This window comes from Eutrigla gurnardus (genome assembly GCF_963514095.1).
Source record: "Eutrigla gurnardus genome assembly, chromosome: 21".
Classification (NCBI taxonomy): Eukaryota; Metazoa; Chordata; class Actinopteri; order Perciformes; family Triglidae; genus Eutrigla; species Eutrigla gurnardus.
In genome coordinates this window covers 3,860,136-3,877,885 of record NC_139932.1, presented here as the reverse complement: position 1 = coordinate 3,877,885, position 17,750 = coordinate 3,860,136, and the positions used below count along the sequence as shown (strand labels likewise).

The 17,750-nt window shown below is 41.4% G+C and overlaps 1 protein-coding gene across 1 annotated transcript in view; it reads left to right on the top strand.

Moving 5' to 3' along the window:
• The window catches only part of trhde.1 (thyrotropin releasing hormone degrading enzyme, tandem duplicate 1), a 201,562-nt gene that overhangs the window by 40,103 nt on the left and 143,709 nt on the right, over positions 1-17,750 (top strand). Inside the window, exon 4 of the mRNA XM_084038494.1 lies at positions 17,269-17,395. Coding sequence (XP_083894620.1) covers positions 17,269-17,395 — 127 coding nt within the window. The remainder of the gene's footprint in view (positions 1-17,268; positions 17,396-17,750) is intronic.

The following is a 17,750-nucleotide window of genomic DNA, read 5'->3' as shown; positions in this document are numbered from 1 at the left end:
TGGTTAACGAGCTGACGTGTGTGTTGCTATTCAAAGTGAATCCAGCTTGGTGAAACTTGCAAGTAACGTGAGGCAAAGATGTGCTTTATGTTTGATGTGAACATCCTGAGGGCCGAAGGGAGGCGATAGAAATGTTGTGTGAAGCCGACAAACTAACTGTTTCATTGGTGTTCATAAGAAGATACGATTTTACTGCTGAGCACAGAAATGATGTTCCGTCAAATAGAAAGATACATTGAAGAGCAGGTGATGAAGAGTAGTGTTGCTAAAGCATAATTGTGTTCGACTTTATTTAAAATGCACAACCATTGTGTTGTGTTTAAACACTGAGAGCTCAGCATGTGTTTCATTGTGAGCTTTGAGAGGCTGCACCTTTTGTTGTACATTTTGACACCAAATACTTATCCATCAAAAATCGGTGTGACTATTAGGAAGTAGACAGTCTGCTTGTACATGTAGCGGCGTCCTGATTCCACCGAGGGCATCCGCAAAGTGATAGAAAAGATGAAAGTCACAATTCATTTATGGTTTCCAAACATTTTAACCTCGGAATCAAAACCCCCTCGAGATAAATGTAACCCTTTGATTCATCCTCCTTTAAAAGGATGGATCTCAGCAGCGGCACACTAATGGACCAGAAAAAAAGAAGAAAAAGAAAACACATCTCTGCTGCCCACAATTGATTCCCTCCTTTCCTTTTTCCTTTTTTTTTCTTCTCAAATATTGGATAGTTTTACCACCTCGGGTAGAAAATATTATTCCCACTAAACAATGTGAGAAGAGAAAATCTGATGGCAACACACTGGTGGTGTGAGACAAGCATCAAAACACCCACATATGTCCTACTTCTCTGCATCTACAGGCAGCAACTTAACAACGTCGACTCCTCTGATCAGCATGTTCCGACTCCCACAGCTCAGAGACGCTGGAAACCTTTAATGAGGGTTGGAAGGTGACTTTAGTGATGGGAAGCCAGAAAGGAGTGGGAACGATTCTAATGGTTCAGTATGAGCGGAGTGTTGAGTGCTTGTGAACATGCTTTCATATGTGGTTTTCTTGGTTGCTTGTTTGTACATGTGAAAAGTAAATCCTCATGTTTGGGGAATACATTTAGGACCCAAATGCAGATGCAGGCAGTGAGGTAACTGAAAGAAAGGATTAATAATAATAATAACACAAATTTAAGTCCAAAAGACGAGAAAATCAGACACAGGTGATGCACGGAAAGAAGGGAGGGAAGTAAAGCTAAAAGTAGGACAGAAGATACAGACACTCTTACACAAAATAAGAGAGGAAGTAAACAAGAGAAAACACAAGAGACAGAAACTACAAAAAAATATGAGGGAATCAATGAACCAAAACACAAGATCATGACATCCTGGTCTTGAACAATGTGGGAAACCTGACCCCTGGATATGGTGTCATATTGACCCTTTTTGCAGATGTCATCAAACATATTTCTGGTTATGTTCTGCTATGTTGTTTGGGACAACTGTGGCTCAGTTGGTAGAGCGGGTTGGCCAATGTTCAGAGGATCGGCAGTTCGATCTAGTGATGTCCAAATGAAGCTTTGTGAAGCATTTTCTGAGCCCAATAGATGGCGCTCTCTGTTCAAAAAAGGGTTGAAGGCCGATATATTTCCATTGCTTTCAACCCTTTGTTGAACAGAGAGCGCCATCTATTGGGCTCAGAAAATAAAGTAAATGCTTCATGAAGCTTCATTTGGACATCACTAGTTCGATCCCCGCCCTTGTCACTGTGTCATGGTCGTTGTGTCCTTGGGCAAGACACTTCACCCAGGTTGCCCCGTGTGAATGTGTATGACTGCTGTATGTTTGAGGTGGTGGTCGGAGGGGCCGTAGGCGCAGAATGGCAGCCACGCTTCCGTCAGTCTGCCCCAGGGCAGCTGTGGCTACTATCGTAGTTTACCACTGTGTGAATCAATGGAACCTGGAACCCTGTCAGAGCGCTTTGAGTCCCCTGGAAAAAAGCGCGATACGAATCCAATCCATTATGTTGGACGTGGCGTTTTGCACGTTCGGTTGTCACCACCGATAGTCCAACAGCGACTCAAGTTCCACACAACCCAATTTAAAATTCCCTTTAACTTAAAGTATCTTTATATATTTACGAGTCACTTTTTGGAATCTAACATGAAGCACTCTTCCCTTCAGCATAAGTTAAATCCACATGGCATCACTTATTGAGAGAGAAAATACACCACTTGTCCAGCTGTTATTTGCTGCTTCCAAATCGGTTGTCGAAGAAGAACCACAGTAAAACAACATTGTGACAAATTAACATCACTTACAGCAAACTTCTCCTAAAAAACTACATTCCTATACAACTAAACTACACTCGACTTGTTTTGTTCCGAACCACACGGTCGCAGTTTTAAAGTTAAAGTTATTAATCAAAACAAAATGAAAATGCTACAAAACAACATAATTAGATTTTGGCAACACAACTAAAACTAAAAGAAAGAACATCATAGTTTGGATTAGATTATTGATGCAATTTTATAGCAATTTTAATCATGTTGCAATAGGCTGAGCATTGCATTACAGTTTTTTTCAATCGGTAACAAGCGCTTACCCATACTTCAGATTTTTGACTTTTTCTAAACTGTTAACACAGACTCAAACCTACAAAACACAATTGGCCAAATGGATAATTTTCTTCTCAAAAACACATATTGTTAAATATATACTAACTCTTCATTTCAAAATAGAACACATCTTTCTCTGCACACTAACTTTACCAAAACACTGGAAATCTGACTCAAAATGAAATTATTCTGTCAAAGAATAACACTTGTTTTTACTTCACAAGGTACATGCAGTCAATCAAAGTACACCAGGTTTCAAAATACTGGCTATTGTTGACATTACAATAACTGCATACACTTTTATGTTTCGGTGCATGCAAAACATGCAATCCACCGTTTTTACATTTCTTGGTTGGGAACTGTATGTCTACATGTAATGTTCACATTCAAAAGCATTCCAGTAAAAAGCAAATCAGTTTTTTTCCTTTACTTTTTACTACAGGAGATACAGTAGAAATACTGTTTACAGTATGATAGAACAGAAAAAGTTTTACAGTATTGCTTACATTGAACAAAATATCCATGAAACACACAAGAGCATTCTGAACAAAAAAACAACAGCAAAAAGCCCAGATAAAAAGTCTTTTTCTGTTTCCGAAAACCTCACTCCTCAAAGTCCTCCTTTCACTGTGTAAGTGTCTGTGTAATATAAAAAATAGCCCCTGTCACTGAGTCTAAACCAGCCCAATTTAGCCAACATAAATCAGCTGTGTGTAAATTATTCAATTGTTTGTTTATTATCAGCTGAGATATATTGTTTTTGAACTGATATCATTGCAGAATCAGAGGTTTTGATACTGTATCTAAGGTTTGGAATATTGTTTTGGCTATTGTGGGATGTTGTGTGTTAACATTCGTAAATAATACAAAAACAACCCATAATTTTGTTGGGAGGTATAGCTTGTCTGTTAAGAAAATGTAAGCATTGTGGAAGTGTGTTCACTGACTGCATATTGTGTGGAAAACGACATGAAATGTGTGAATGGTATGGCCACAGAAGACCGATGCTGTGCTAATTGTGTTTAGAGTTTTGAAAATGTGACAACTGGTTGGACAAACGCTTGTTAGCGACTGAAAAAAACTGTAATATTTATTGCAAATTATTACCTTTTCAACTGTAAATTACACAGTTTATCAAAATATATTTCATCTAAAGTTTTCACTCGGTTCATGTCACTTCAATCATTTTCATTGCAGCAAAATGTGTTTGTCAGTCCAGCAGACAGACTGACCAACACTCCATTCACCTGTCAATCAAGAAAAACTCAGTATCATCTAGTTGACTGAAGACGCAATTGTTACATAAAGGTTAAATGGTTTGGATATATTTGGATATTAATAGTTTATAAAAAACGATCGATATTTGGCGTCTGTGTATCGATATCGATTATTGCAACACAAAATATCACGATAGATGCTGTGGGGGATTTATTATTGCTTCCTAATGAGGCCTAATTTAGTCAGAAACCAAACTGGGTTCATCGTCAACTATAACTCGGTGCAGAAAGGAAAGCTGGGGAGGCGTCACAGATTCAGCTTGGCGTAGCGGAAGTTTCGTGGCAAAAAGCCTCGCCGAGACTGTGCTGAAAGCTCGCCAGCTCCGACCTGGTCTACTCTCGGCGCAAGGCGTAAATAAAGTCCATTCATTCAATGCGAATCACAGCTGGCGGAGTGGAAGTTTGGCTGACGGCGCGCAGTGCGCACACGTCACCGAGACCTCACAGGCATGTTTCCACAGTTCCAGGCACATTTAAATGCAATAAATAATCACAACAAACACTATTTAATGCAACTAATTGAATCAACACGTGAATTTATATCTATATAGATTGTCCCGTCACATCTGACGTCAGATCAAAGGCGGATGGCACGCGTAACGGAAACTCAGCCTCTCCGACCAAAACATCTCCCTCTCTCTCTCCTGTTTTTTATAATATGGGCATTGTTATTATTATGATACGCACGCACAGCGCGTGATGCGCGTGGTGGGAGCGGCGGCGCTGCTTCTGTCATCGGGTTGTCAAGTGACGAAACTTGCACTGAACCTCCCCTAACGCATTAAAGGCGAGGAGAGGAGCTCATTTGATTGGTGAAGATCTGAATCGGCTGTATTAATCCCAGTCCACGCCTCGTCTCCTCCTCGTCTCCCACTCACGCCTTCTTCTCCTCCCTCTTTCCCAAACTTGCAAAGTCCAGGCGGACACACCCCGTCGGCGCGGCGCAGGTGCGCTGAGAGCTGACTGCGCCTGGTCTACGAAACTAGGGCCCCATGTGTGTGCGTTTTTTTGTTGTTTTTTTTTTATCTCAACATAGGCTATAACGAGTCACTTCTTGTACAACCAAAAGCCAGTCAGAGGACTGTCACAGCAGGGGAATGGAGACATTAAGCCTGAAGCCATGTGTGATGCCGATGTCTGTACTTCTGCAGAGATCCTCGGTTATAATCACAATACCAGTTACTTCCATCTGAATTTCTGTGAAATTGTCTCTTACTGTAGACATCACGTTGCCTCATTCCAAGTATTAAAGTATGACGCTAACTTCCTCGCCGTTCCGCTATCTAAACGCAGACACCATTGCAGCGTTACGCCACAAACAAAAATGTTTATAGATCTAGACTCTTAATTTAGCTCCCACGGTGCATCAAATTGATGCATTTAGCTTAAAAAAACCTCCGTGCATTGCAGGAAAATAATTGTAGCAAAGTCAGTTGTGTTCCAGTATGGTGCAGCCCTGCTCTACTAACAGCCTGGATGATGTGAGACTGGTGTATACAGGAAGGTTTTTCTGTGCCCCCTGTGGACAACGTGTCGTAGCGGTCTCTTGAAGCAGGACTTTGTTTCTTTATAAACGCGCTCTGCTCTTCCTCAAGTCAACAATCATCTCTGTTGCCTCGTTGACATTGACAGAGAGACGGTTACCTCGCTCCAGCTCTCGGGGCCCGTCTCTCTTCATCACGGCGGTGTCGTCAGCGTACGCGGTGATCCGACTGGACAGATGTGTGGCGCTGCAGTCACGGGTCAGCGGCATTCGTTATGGAGGGAGCAGTGACTGTCTGAGGTCTGTTGATCTCAAAGTCAAGGACCCACAAAACGGCGGGCGGGTGGAGAGTGTGCTGCTGTTTGTGTGCCGGCTGTGCTCTCTCGTCGCTCCTATCAGTTGCTAAACCATCCATCAAATTACCGTGGCAACCAAGCGTCCATCACCCCATCCATCATCCAAGGGCGACAGACGGAGCAACACAACGCAGCGAGAGATGTCACGGACGGGTGGAGAGATAACAAGGGGAGAGCAGAGGAGAGGGGGAGTAGGTAAAGCAGGCCAAGATGAAATGTGAAGTGGAGACGTTTAGATTAATTGAGAAGACGAGAAGAGAAAACTCTAATATTTAGTGTTTGTGCATATTTGCCCATTTCGTGCCCTGATTCCGTAATGAGAAGAAAGGTTTGCACCGAATTGACATCTTACGTCAAACTCTTCATATTACGTAACAGAAGCCACTCTTCCTCGGTTCAGCATGCAGCAGTAGCCTGTTTGTGGTTTGAGTGGCAGATATAATGACTTGATGTATTATCTCAGTAAACATCGTAAACATGAGTTTATGGTCTCAATCTCTGGTTTCAAGTCTTCTTCAATCCAGCATGATGTTCATTTAGTCAATTATACTCTATTTAGGGTCCAATAGACCAGAAAGGCGTGTATGCTTTAGGGCGGGGCTACCTGGTGATTGACAGGTGGCTAATAGGTCTGGGAGTCACCCGTGTGTTCGTCTTACAATTATGACGCTTTCAGTCTGATTTCACTTCATGAAAATAATTGTAACATTTTGTCAGCGTTCTGTTGTACTTAGCTCCGCCCTCTGTGGTCACGCCAGGTTACAAAAAAACAAGATGTTGACGGGCAAAATACCAAACTCAAGGCTTCAGAACTGTTGTCCACAAACCAACGAAAGACCGACGGTTCACACGTCACAGTCAAGCCTCTATTACAATTCCTTAGCTGCGTTGCCGTTTTCTGTTAGTTTGGTTAAACAGAGAATGTTGACGTTGTTTTCAGCTAACTCACCATCACTGTTCGTAGACAGCTACCAGCCAGACAGTCCCATGAAAACCTGCTGGTGACTTTGTTGAAGCGGTGCCGGTTACATGTTTTACCGGCTGACCTGCTCGCAGCCCAAATGAGATCCACAAAAATGTGTCACTCATTTCTTCCTGAAAATGGTTTATTCTTTACCTTGTATTGGCCCGGCAGAGGTGTGTGCTCGCCAGTCCGCTGACATCGCCGAACGTTACGCCGTCGCTGATCGACCAAATTTGGCATGCCGCAACTCATTCACTCGGCAGCTGATGATTTCGTGTCTAATGAGATGAGCAACTAGACCAACTTTAAAGGGGTGTTAAGTAATCATATCAATGCTTTTATATTGCCCGTCACTTTTATTAATTGTCAAATATCTCTCTGTTAATTTGAAGAGTTTGACGAGGCGAGATAGACCCTGTGTCTGGTTTGTTGCCTTACTATTACAGACGTTATGACGGACTGATCTGGGAGTGTATCTACTGAACAAAGAGTTAGACTAAGTGCATTCTCCTCGTGCCCAATTAATTGCAAATTACAGGCCGTTACCATAGATGGGCCTTTCTTCCTAATGTGCCGTTTGAAAAGTGCTCCGCGTTAGATCGCATTTTGTTAAAGCCGCCTCCCTGTTTTTTGATCCGCTCCGTTGTGCTCTGATAATTTGCTGCTGCTGCTGTTTTGCTGTTAATCTATTTCACATTAAAAGCTCTACAGCAGTTCGGGGGGAAATAATCCTGTCGCCTCATCGAAAGGATTTCACAGTGAAATGTGTGAAGGCAGTGTTTGATTACCAGTAGTCTAATGAATAAAGAAAGGTCCACTGGACTTAGACTGTGAATAGAAATAGTCTTTCTGTCGTTGCACTGGTTGGAAATAATGGGAGCTGTGCACATAATTTAACTCCTGAGTCAGCAGAGGCTGAGCTAAAACATCTCAGGAATTATTGGATGGATTGACAGGACATTTGGTAAAAACATTCATGTTCCCCAGATGATTAAACCCCCTGACTTTGTTGATCCTCTGACGCTCTTCAAGTGATGCCAGCAGTGTTTTTCAAGCATTGATAGACATTGGAAATATCCTTCATCTCTTCTGATCACTGATTCAGGTGCCATCCATCTATATATTATTATATTATACCTAAGCTTCTTTCCTGGGCCACACAAAACCAAATCCCAGCATGCATTGGGTGAGAGGCAGAGGCCACAGTCTGTCACAGAGTGAGGGGAACATGACCGACAAGCTTTCACACTCACTTTCACACCTAGAGGCAATTTAAAGTTTCCACTTCAGACGACTTGCAGACGGACAAAACACGGCAGCTCGGTGGGTCAGGTTTAAACCCGGGACCTCCTCCCTGTGAGGCGACAGTAGGAGCCTCCAAGTCACCGTGCAGCGCTTTTTGTTCGGCTCGAGAAGCACACTTAAGTCGTGGAAGATGCTTTGAATGTATATGTGATGATACTTTGAAAAATGAATCCCGGTTTCTCCTCACCCGGGAGAACATGACTGGAGGCATTTCAGGAATCCTCAGGAGATGATTCTCAATTCAGCAGCCCGCTGCCAGTCCACCAAAAGAACTGTGGTTTCAATAAAACCTCCGCTTTCGGAGCAGATATTGACTCCACCGGCTGCTGTGCTCCGAGATGAGTTCTGGTGGAGGGAGGAGAATAAGAGAAGAGATTTAAATGTGAGAATTTTGATTGAAAAATCATTCCTGCTGGGGCGACTGGAGAGCAGAGGTGGAAGGCTGAGAGGTCTGTGAGAAAGTACAAGCGTAGTTCTCGTACAGGGGCCGGCATAAGCCATTTTTAAATATACATGTTAATCACTGGGCCATGTTGGCATTGGATTAACATAAAAATGCAATTAATTACACCACATCAAGATTTAAATCTCCAACTATCTGTCATTTTATTCCATCCATACAGGCAACATTCATTTAAAAAAAAGAAAAAGAAAACTCTCTCACATAATCAGGACATTTTTCATTATTATATATGCCCACCCCTCAAGTGGACCTCTATGGGACCTTATTTTGGTAAAAAATAATAATTAATAAAAATATGTACAATAATCAACAGCACATACAAATATTATTTTTGGATACTGTTTCAAGTGTACTATGATTTACACATCCATCCATCCATCCATCCATCCATTGTCTACCGCTTATCCTGTATTCAGGGTCGCGGGGGGCTGGAGCCGATCCCAGCTGTTGATTTACACATATGATGTTCAATTAAAAAGATAATGTTTCACATCAGGAAAGTCACATTTTGTTCTATAACTGTTGAAGTGTAAGACAAATTTGGCCCCTTTCAAAACAGCTGTTTTGACATTCGAATGCAGAGTTAACACAGGTAGACACATAGTGAAGCCAAACAAAATACAAAACTAAGGTAAAATCAAAACACTGAAGAAACAATACAATATATGAAACAATAGAAAAAAAAGAAAAATCGAATAAGAGCAAAAGTGAATTCAACTCACAGATCAAAATATGTATTTGACACGTTGAGATAACCGTGTGATCTACTAGGACTAGAATTAAAGTAATAATGATGTCATTTTCTGAACTTACCAGACGGTTCTATAGTTGTGCTTTTACCCACTTCTTAATTAAAATAACATTACTGATGTCAACCCTACAATATAGTTGCCATATCAATTTTGAGATATTAATTTGATTTTCCCCATATCGTTTAGCTTAATTAAATTAACATTACTGATGTCAACCCTACAATATAGTTGCCATATCAATTTTGAGATATTAATTTGAATTTGTCAGATCGACTTACTTTTTGACTTTTTTTCCCCCACAAGCTACTTCCTCCAAATACTTTACTTTCCCTTTAGTTCATGAAAATGAATATAGAACGTTTGCTGTCTGAAAGTGTGTGATTGTTAAGAGAGAGGCTAGATGAATGTAGGGAGCATGTTAAAGTAGACATCTGCCAATTGTTCAATTTCCTCCTGACAGAATGAACTCTAATTACTTGCAGCTCATATCATCCACAGCTGGTGATGTTTGTCAGCTGAACCGGTAAAAAGTGACTTTTGGTTCCAAATCAAGATTAGAAGCCTCAATCAACAAAAAACAATCTAATGATAAATAATTTACTAAAAATAACAAAATATACGTATGACAGAGGATATGAATTATGTAGAAAGGGTTTACATTTTTTTATATTCATATATCTCTATGCTTTCCAGTTGTGTAATATTTAATTTATCTGTATGACTCTTTCTGTATTCATTTTGACTAAAAAATCAAAATCTAAGAGACCATGGTTTCATCTGCGTACAGTTTTACTTTCCGGTTGGAAGCGTCCTGTGAGTTGCTGATTGTTTGCAATCAGAGGGGCCTGGAGGGGAGCTTGTCTCTGAAGTATACTGCTGACGTCTGTGTGGGGCTCCCTCCTTGTGTAGTTAGTGAAGGCAGACATGCGTGGGATGGCTTCCCCCGGGTGTAGACAGCAGTACAGCAGCTTGGCCTGATGCTCTTCCAGTTGTTGTAGGCAGGTGACTCTTTTCTTCTACACTGGTCTCCTTTGCATGATCGTCAAATGTTTATGTGGGTGTTAAAAGGACCGTTGCTTCTCTGGAAACAACAGCTCTTCAGCGTCAAGTGAGAATTGTTTTACCGCACAATCAACATTGTTTGAGGGACTTGGGGTTCTCAAAAAAAAAAAAGAAATCACACTTCAGAACTTGCACAAATTGTAAAAAGCTCTGCAGGGATTTGGCTCCGCCTAATGGCCTTCATTGAAGAACTAACACATAGGGCCCTAGTTTCGTGGCGCAGCGCAGGGTGGCGGAGCCGGTGCAATGCAAGTTTCGACCAGCGCAGCCTTGCGCACAGTCAGTTTGGCAGTTTGGTGGATTGCCTGCGCCAAGATGGGTGTGGCGGCGCAGCAGGGGGAGGCGTCACATATTCAGCTTGGTGCAGCGGAAGTTTCGTGGCAAAAAGGCGAATCACAGCTGGCGGAGTGGCAGTTTGGCTGACCGGCGCGGAGTGCGCACACGTCACCAAGACCTCACAGGCAGGTTTCCACAGTTCCAGGCACATTTAAATGCAATAAATAATCACAACAAACACTATTTAATGCAACTAATTGAATCAACACGTGAATTCATATCTATATAGATTGTCCCGTCACATCTGACGTCAGATCAAAGGCGGATGGCACGCGTAACGGAAACTCAACCTGACTGAAACACAGCTGAAACTTGGACCTCTCGGACCAAAACATCTCCCTCTCTCTCTCCTGTTTTTCATATCTATCCACTGCTAATAAAATGCGTCTATGCCTGAAAAAATACAGTGTCTGTGTGTCCGTGTCCGTGGAGAAACGCGCAACTTTGCCACGAGCTGGAACTGGAGTTGGGGCTGCAGCTGGTCTGAGTGGCCGGCGAGGTCCCGGTGTCCCGCCGTTCTGGTGTTGGACGGGGAATCCGGTGCAGCTGTGGAGCGCAGATGACGAAGACGGTGATGATGATGATGAATGGCCCGGCCGGCTCGTCTATTATGTCTCCTGCTGTGCGCCCTGACCCTGTTTTGTGATGGACATGCCTAAAATGTGCCTACAATTTCTATAGTGATATAATATCGGTATTATAATTATTATGACTATACGCACGCACAGCGCGTGATGAGCGTGGTGGGAGCGGCGGCGCTGCTTCTGTCATCGGGTTGTCAAGTGACGAAACTTGCACTGAACCTCCCCTAACGCATTAAAGGTGAGGAGAGGAGCTCATTTGATTGGTGAAGGTCTGAATCGGCTGTGTTAATCCCACTCCACGCCTCGTCTGCTCCTCGTCTCCCACTCACGCCTTCTTCTCCTCCCTCTTTCCCACTTGCGCGGGTGGGAGTGACGGGAGGCGTGCCTGCGCGATGCACGAAACTTGCAAAGTCCAGGCGGACACACCCCATCGGCGTGGCGCAGGTGCGCTGCGCTCCGACTGCGCCTGGTTTAGGAAATTAGGGCCCATAATGTCAACATCATTGTCACAGGATCAGGATTTCAGTGTGAATTCGATGGAGCTCCTTCTGGTGAGGGTTCAGAACTGTTCACGACTAAATTCTGCTCTAGGATCAGTTTGAAAGCAGCTCGATGTGACCCACTAGAAAGCGGCTTTTATGTGACACAAACACACCGATGCCGATGGAAGAGGAGCAGACGTGTTTATAGCCCACTGCAAATGGGATTTATTAGAGTGGAAGTGAAACGGAGAGAGCAGAGTGACATTACTGGGACACTGTTTACCTCTGTGTGTGTGTGTGTGTGTGTGTGTGTGTGTGTGTGTATGTGTGTGTGTGTGTGTGTGTGTGTGTGAAATGACAGCATTGATACAGCAATATTACATCATCATGTGTTTACATGTGAATGTGTCTACTTGCTTCTGTCTTCATCTGAAAAATGATGAGTCATGAGTGTGTGTGTGTGTGTGTGTGTGCCGTCCTTCAGCTGACAGTGAGGTGGTTTCTCTCTGACAGTGAAACCCTCTGACACACACACACACACACACACAGTTGTATCTGTGTCCAGGCGGATTCTTTTGATCAGCTGATACGTGCCTATCGATCGGTGACATCATCTACACCCGTCAGCTGACAGTGTTTGCGTGTAATTTGATGCACGCTTTTTTCTGGATTTGTCACCCCCTAGCGGTGTGGCTGCAGATTGCAGCCAACCGAACGCCCTGGTCTGCTCGCGCCTCCCTTTCCCAGACCGCCGTAAAGTGATTCACGACTGCAAAAACCTCGGCAACGGCATTCGCCTCGCTATGCACTACTTCAGCAACAAACAATGCAGCTTGGTCGGCGTCCGACACCATCGACCGTTTGGCGTGCGTGTTGATAGTCATGTGACTCTTTGCCTAAAGCTTATTTGAAGAGACTACGCATGCAACGAGTGTATGTTGACACGCTGCAGGTTGAAACTTCGTCGTGTTATTCGACGGGTCAGAGCGAGAACGTGTTGCAAAGATGGAGGCAAAGTAGTTAATAGTTCACTAGAAAAACCGAGGTGAGAAGAAAGTCTGAAAATTGGAAACAAACTTGTGTATCAGAGCTTCTCTCTCCCATTAATCATCTCACGACACTTCAGATTTATCTGAGGACCTTTTTGTAGGGCCCGAGCCCGAGGGTTATATCAAGTTAAAAGCAGCTCCACCTGGAGCAGCTTCAACATGCTGCTATAATCAGTTAGAATCTAATAATGTCATCTAATATATATATATATATATATATATGACCGGACTCAAGATTATAATTGTACACTTTTAATTAGATTCTTAATATGAACATATCATCTGTCTCTGTCAATATGAATCCTACACGCTGTATGAACAGTCATCTTTACATTCACATAATCATCAAGTTTACATTCATCCATTCGGTATTTAGTTTTTTAGTTAGCTTTAGTTCTTTTTTTCTTTAGTTTTTTTTGTTTATCCCCACTTTTACTTCTCATTCTGTTCAGTACAATGATGCAAAAGCAATACATTCCTTGGAAGCAGACACATTCTTGGCCAAATAAAGCTGATTGTGATATCAGCCATGGTATAGGTGACATCTTACTGCATAACTTGTACTTTTTATTTTTGATAGTTAAAGAAACTTTTTGCTGATTTTCAGCATATGTAATTTGGTGATATTGGCGATCCACAGGAAGGGGCGGGACTTCTCCTCTCTATAAGCTCCACCCAAGTTCAAACTTTCAAAAAGCAGATGTTCTTAGCACGTCATTCTCGACAAATTAAACCAAACCGCCTACTTTAGTGCGCTGTGATTGGCAGCTGTGATTGGCAGCTGTGATCGCAGGGAGCGACCACTAAACCATAATTGAGGCGTTCCTCCGTTTGATTCATGTCGGCACCAAAAACTCAGAGGGGAGAAGACGAGCGGGAAAAACTGACAAAAGGATCAGCTTGAGTTTTTAAGGATGTGCACGTTGAATGCTCCGTAAATCCCTCTTTACACAAAAACAAATAAGTTGAGGCAGCCATGTTTGTTTTCTACAACGGCGTATTAGGGCCACTGTCGAAAAAAAAAAAAAAAAACGGAGCCGAGAGAGGTGGGCAATATTCTGAGATTAAAAGTCACAAAACTTTAAAACTAGCAAATTTGCGAGTTTTAAAGTGGCAAATTTGCTAGTTTATTACGATGCTAACAACCGGCATTTATGCTAGCTAACTTCCCATGAATGTAGCTTTTATCTTTCTAATTAATTGCTAAGGTCCTTAGGGTGATGGCTCTTGATGGTTAGTGTTGGTTAATTTTATATGGGCCAAATTGTCATTTTACGGTATGTGTGTTTGTTGATCGGGTGGTTTGGCTAAGCTAGCGGTCATAGAGGAAGTAATCACGTAGCTTGACCCGGATGTTTGCCGTTGCTATGACAACAAGTGAAAGCTACCGCTAGCTTAGGCAAACTACCTGCTCAATCAACACAAATAAGATGACAATTTGGCCCATATAAAATTAACCAACAATAACCATCAATAGCCATTACCTTAAGGGCCTTAGCAAAGCGTCACACATTGGGATGAATTAATTAGAAAGATAAAAGCGACATTCGGAAGCGAAGTTAGCTAGCATAAATGCAGGTTGTTAGCATCGTAATAAACTGGCAAATTTGCCACTTTAAAACTCGCAAATTTGCTAGTTTTAAAGTCGCAAATTTGCCACTTTAAAACTAGCAAATTTGTGACTTTTAATCTCAGAATATTGCCCACCTCTCTCGGCTCCGTTTTTTTTTTTTTTTTTCGACAGTGGCCCTAATACGCCGTCGTTTTCAGCTCCTTACTGGATGAATACAGCTGATTCTGGTGCCGATGAGACTGTAAGATAGTCTCCTTTCTTTCTTAAACAATCATGAACACTGAGCATGAATGAACGGGATTCTGACTTGTGTCTGTGTACTGCGTCTCTATTGGATGAGACAGCAGCAGCAGAAGCAGCCCTATTTTCTCTTGCAAACTTGCCAAATTGCTTTTTCGCCCAGAAACTTCTTTTTCAGATTTTTTCCCAAGAAAATGGACTCAGATGGAGCAGCTGTCTGTCTGTCTGAATCACTTGAGTTTAATGAATCAGTCGGGAGTCACTGAAGCGAAAGCTTTCTGGCAGAGGGAGACCTGATTGATACCACAGTAACAAATATGGAGCTGCTATCACAGCCTGTTATATCGATCGCAGTTTTTTTGTTTTTTTTTGCAAGAAAACGTTTACAATCAACATTTAAATGTTGTTTGTGGGTTTGTGTTTAATTTCGGCAGTGGTTTTAGGCTTGATAGCAACCGGTCCGGTCTCACTCCCAACTCATGAAATACCGACACTTACTCAAATGTCAACCTGTATTATAATTCACTTCATTATTAATCAAATACGCAGGTAATCAAACGATGTCCTGTCTGAGTTCATATTGTGAATTTGACTGAGCTGTAGTCACTGTTAATAATGGGCTGGTTTACTTTTGTAGTTCTTTGTGCTGTAAACCATCTCTATATGGTTTGTGTGTAAGATACTATGGTAGAGCTCTGGGAGACCACCAATGTGTTTGGTCTCCATTTCTGATTCAGTGGCGTTTCTCAATGAAACACACTACAACACTACTTGGTTAGGCTTTAAACCAGAGACAGGCTGCTGCTGTGAAAATATTCTATTATATTTCATTTTGAACACACTTCTCTACTAAGAGTCGGAGGAAATCATCATTTAGTGAAGTAAAGCTCAACAACAGCATCGATTTATGAAAAAGAATAAAAATGCCAAAATGATTTTAACATTTTGAAATAATGTAATACCATGTTTATTTTGTATTATTTATTTCTTTTGTATGTTATTTTGCTTATTTATATTATTTTCAAATAGCTTGTATTTGTGTGCAGACTTGGCCTGATTCTGATTCTGATATGGAGATACAAGGTTTCCACATGACTATGTACTTGTCCAGGAACCTTTTGGAACTGTGAATCACAGCTGCTGTTTTTACAGGTTTTACTTCCAAACATATTATTATAATATTACTGTCATTGTAATAAAACGACTGTGTTATTATTAAATATAGATCATGACACTGTCAGCATGTCCGGCTTTCACTGGCATGGTCACTGCCATGTCGAGGTCGTTGGGATCACGTGACCTGGTAGAATTGATTATTGATCAGCGTTTGGCAGGCGAGTGTGTGTGTTGGTGACAGACAGATGAACTCTAACACATTTCATTTAAAGTCCCAATAAAGCATTTTATCGTTTTCAAGCACAAAAATGTGATTTCATTAGTATTCCATGAGCGTCAACAACTTGACAAAACAAATGTTGATTTGCAATAAACAAGAAAGGAAAACATGAGTGTCCAACAAGTGTCCTAAACATGACGCACTAAATGAATGAGGGCTTGTATTTCACCAAACATTATGCAAAAATAAATCTGAATGGACCAACCGACTGAACACAAAGGGGATCATCATTCTATGAATATAAATATTTTAGCAAAACAAAAGTTTCAACAAACTAAGCACAATCTAATCCCACAATCACCCCCATGGTGTGGAGAGCACTTGGTACATTCGGATTGGCCACTTCCTGTACATTAGAGTTCTTCTCACAGAAATATATGTATGATATGAAGGACTTAAGATCAATGAATGTGCCAACAATAATAAATACGACTATGACATATGAAAGAGAAGCCGAGTATCAACAGACTTTCATTCATATATTCAGATTATTGATATTCACATTCAAAATGATGATTATTATTATTATTATTATTATTATTATTGTTATTATTATTTATGTATTCATTCCACCCATGTTTTGGAATAATAATAATAATAATATGAATAATAATAATAATAATAATAATAATAATAATAATAATAATATGAATAATAATATGAATAATAATTTGAATAGTAATAGTACATTTATTTAAAAATATTTATGTGGTAATTTATCTTAATTATAACATTATTATTTAATTAATTTATTAATCTGTATCTCCTCTTCCTCCTTACCTGCACATTCCTTTGACACACTTCCAAAACACAATTTCATACAAACACACAAACAGAAAACCAAAAAAAAAAAAAAAATATTCAAATGATAGCATCTGATGATTACTCACATGTGTCTGACTGACTGTGAGAAATATTGGACTTCTTCCCCTCTCTTTCTACAAATCCATGTTTTCTGCTCGCAGCTGTAAATTCATTTGAACCTGAACTAAATCTGCCCCAGTTCCATTTCTTTGACTCTGTGTACATTTGGATATTCAAAAAAACTAACTCATATTTTATTTCTGCGTCTCTGCAGATTTGAACTTAAACGCGACCTGATTGTATTATTTCCACCGTAGAGTCTAATATGCGCTGTTCTGCTCGTCGCCTTGTAGATTTGATTGTAAACTCTGCCAAATTAAATTTCCCCCTCTGTGTAAAAACTTGGCCTAATCCCATTTTGCTCTCTGCAGAGCTGAGCAGTCTCTAATTCAGTTTCCTCTCCCCGTATTTGTTAATACAGCTCCATCAAAACTGACCTGATTCCATTCCTCTTTCTCTTCTTCTCCCCTTTAGATCCGCTTGTATGCTCGGCCGGATGCCATTGCCAGCGGAGCGGGCGACTACGCTCTCCACATCACCAAGAGGCTTCTGGGATTTTACCAGGACTACTTTAAAGTTCAGTACTCACTGCCCAAGCTAGGTAAGACCGCTGACGTCTTCTTCTTCTTCTCTGCCATGATGTTTGACTTCCCATCAGCTCGTTCCATCCCCTGCTGAGCTGAATTAAAGAGAGGCTCCCCTTTTACTGAGACCTCGTTGTCCTTTGTACAATGGCTGTTCATCAATTTGTCCTCTATCAGGCAAAGAAAACACTATTCCTCCCTGGGTGTCAGGGGATGGGTAGCGTGATTAGCTCTGGGAATTGTACCTCAGTTTTAGCTTATTTCGTTAAATGAAAAACGGATTCTGTACGATGTGTTAACACTCGGCAAAGAAGGCATTAGAGTGAGGATTTGCACAGTGTTGCACGGAAACTCTGCAAACTCTGTCATTTT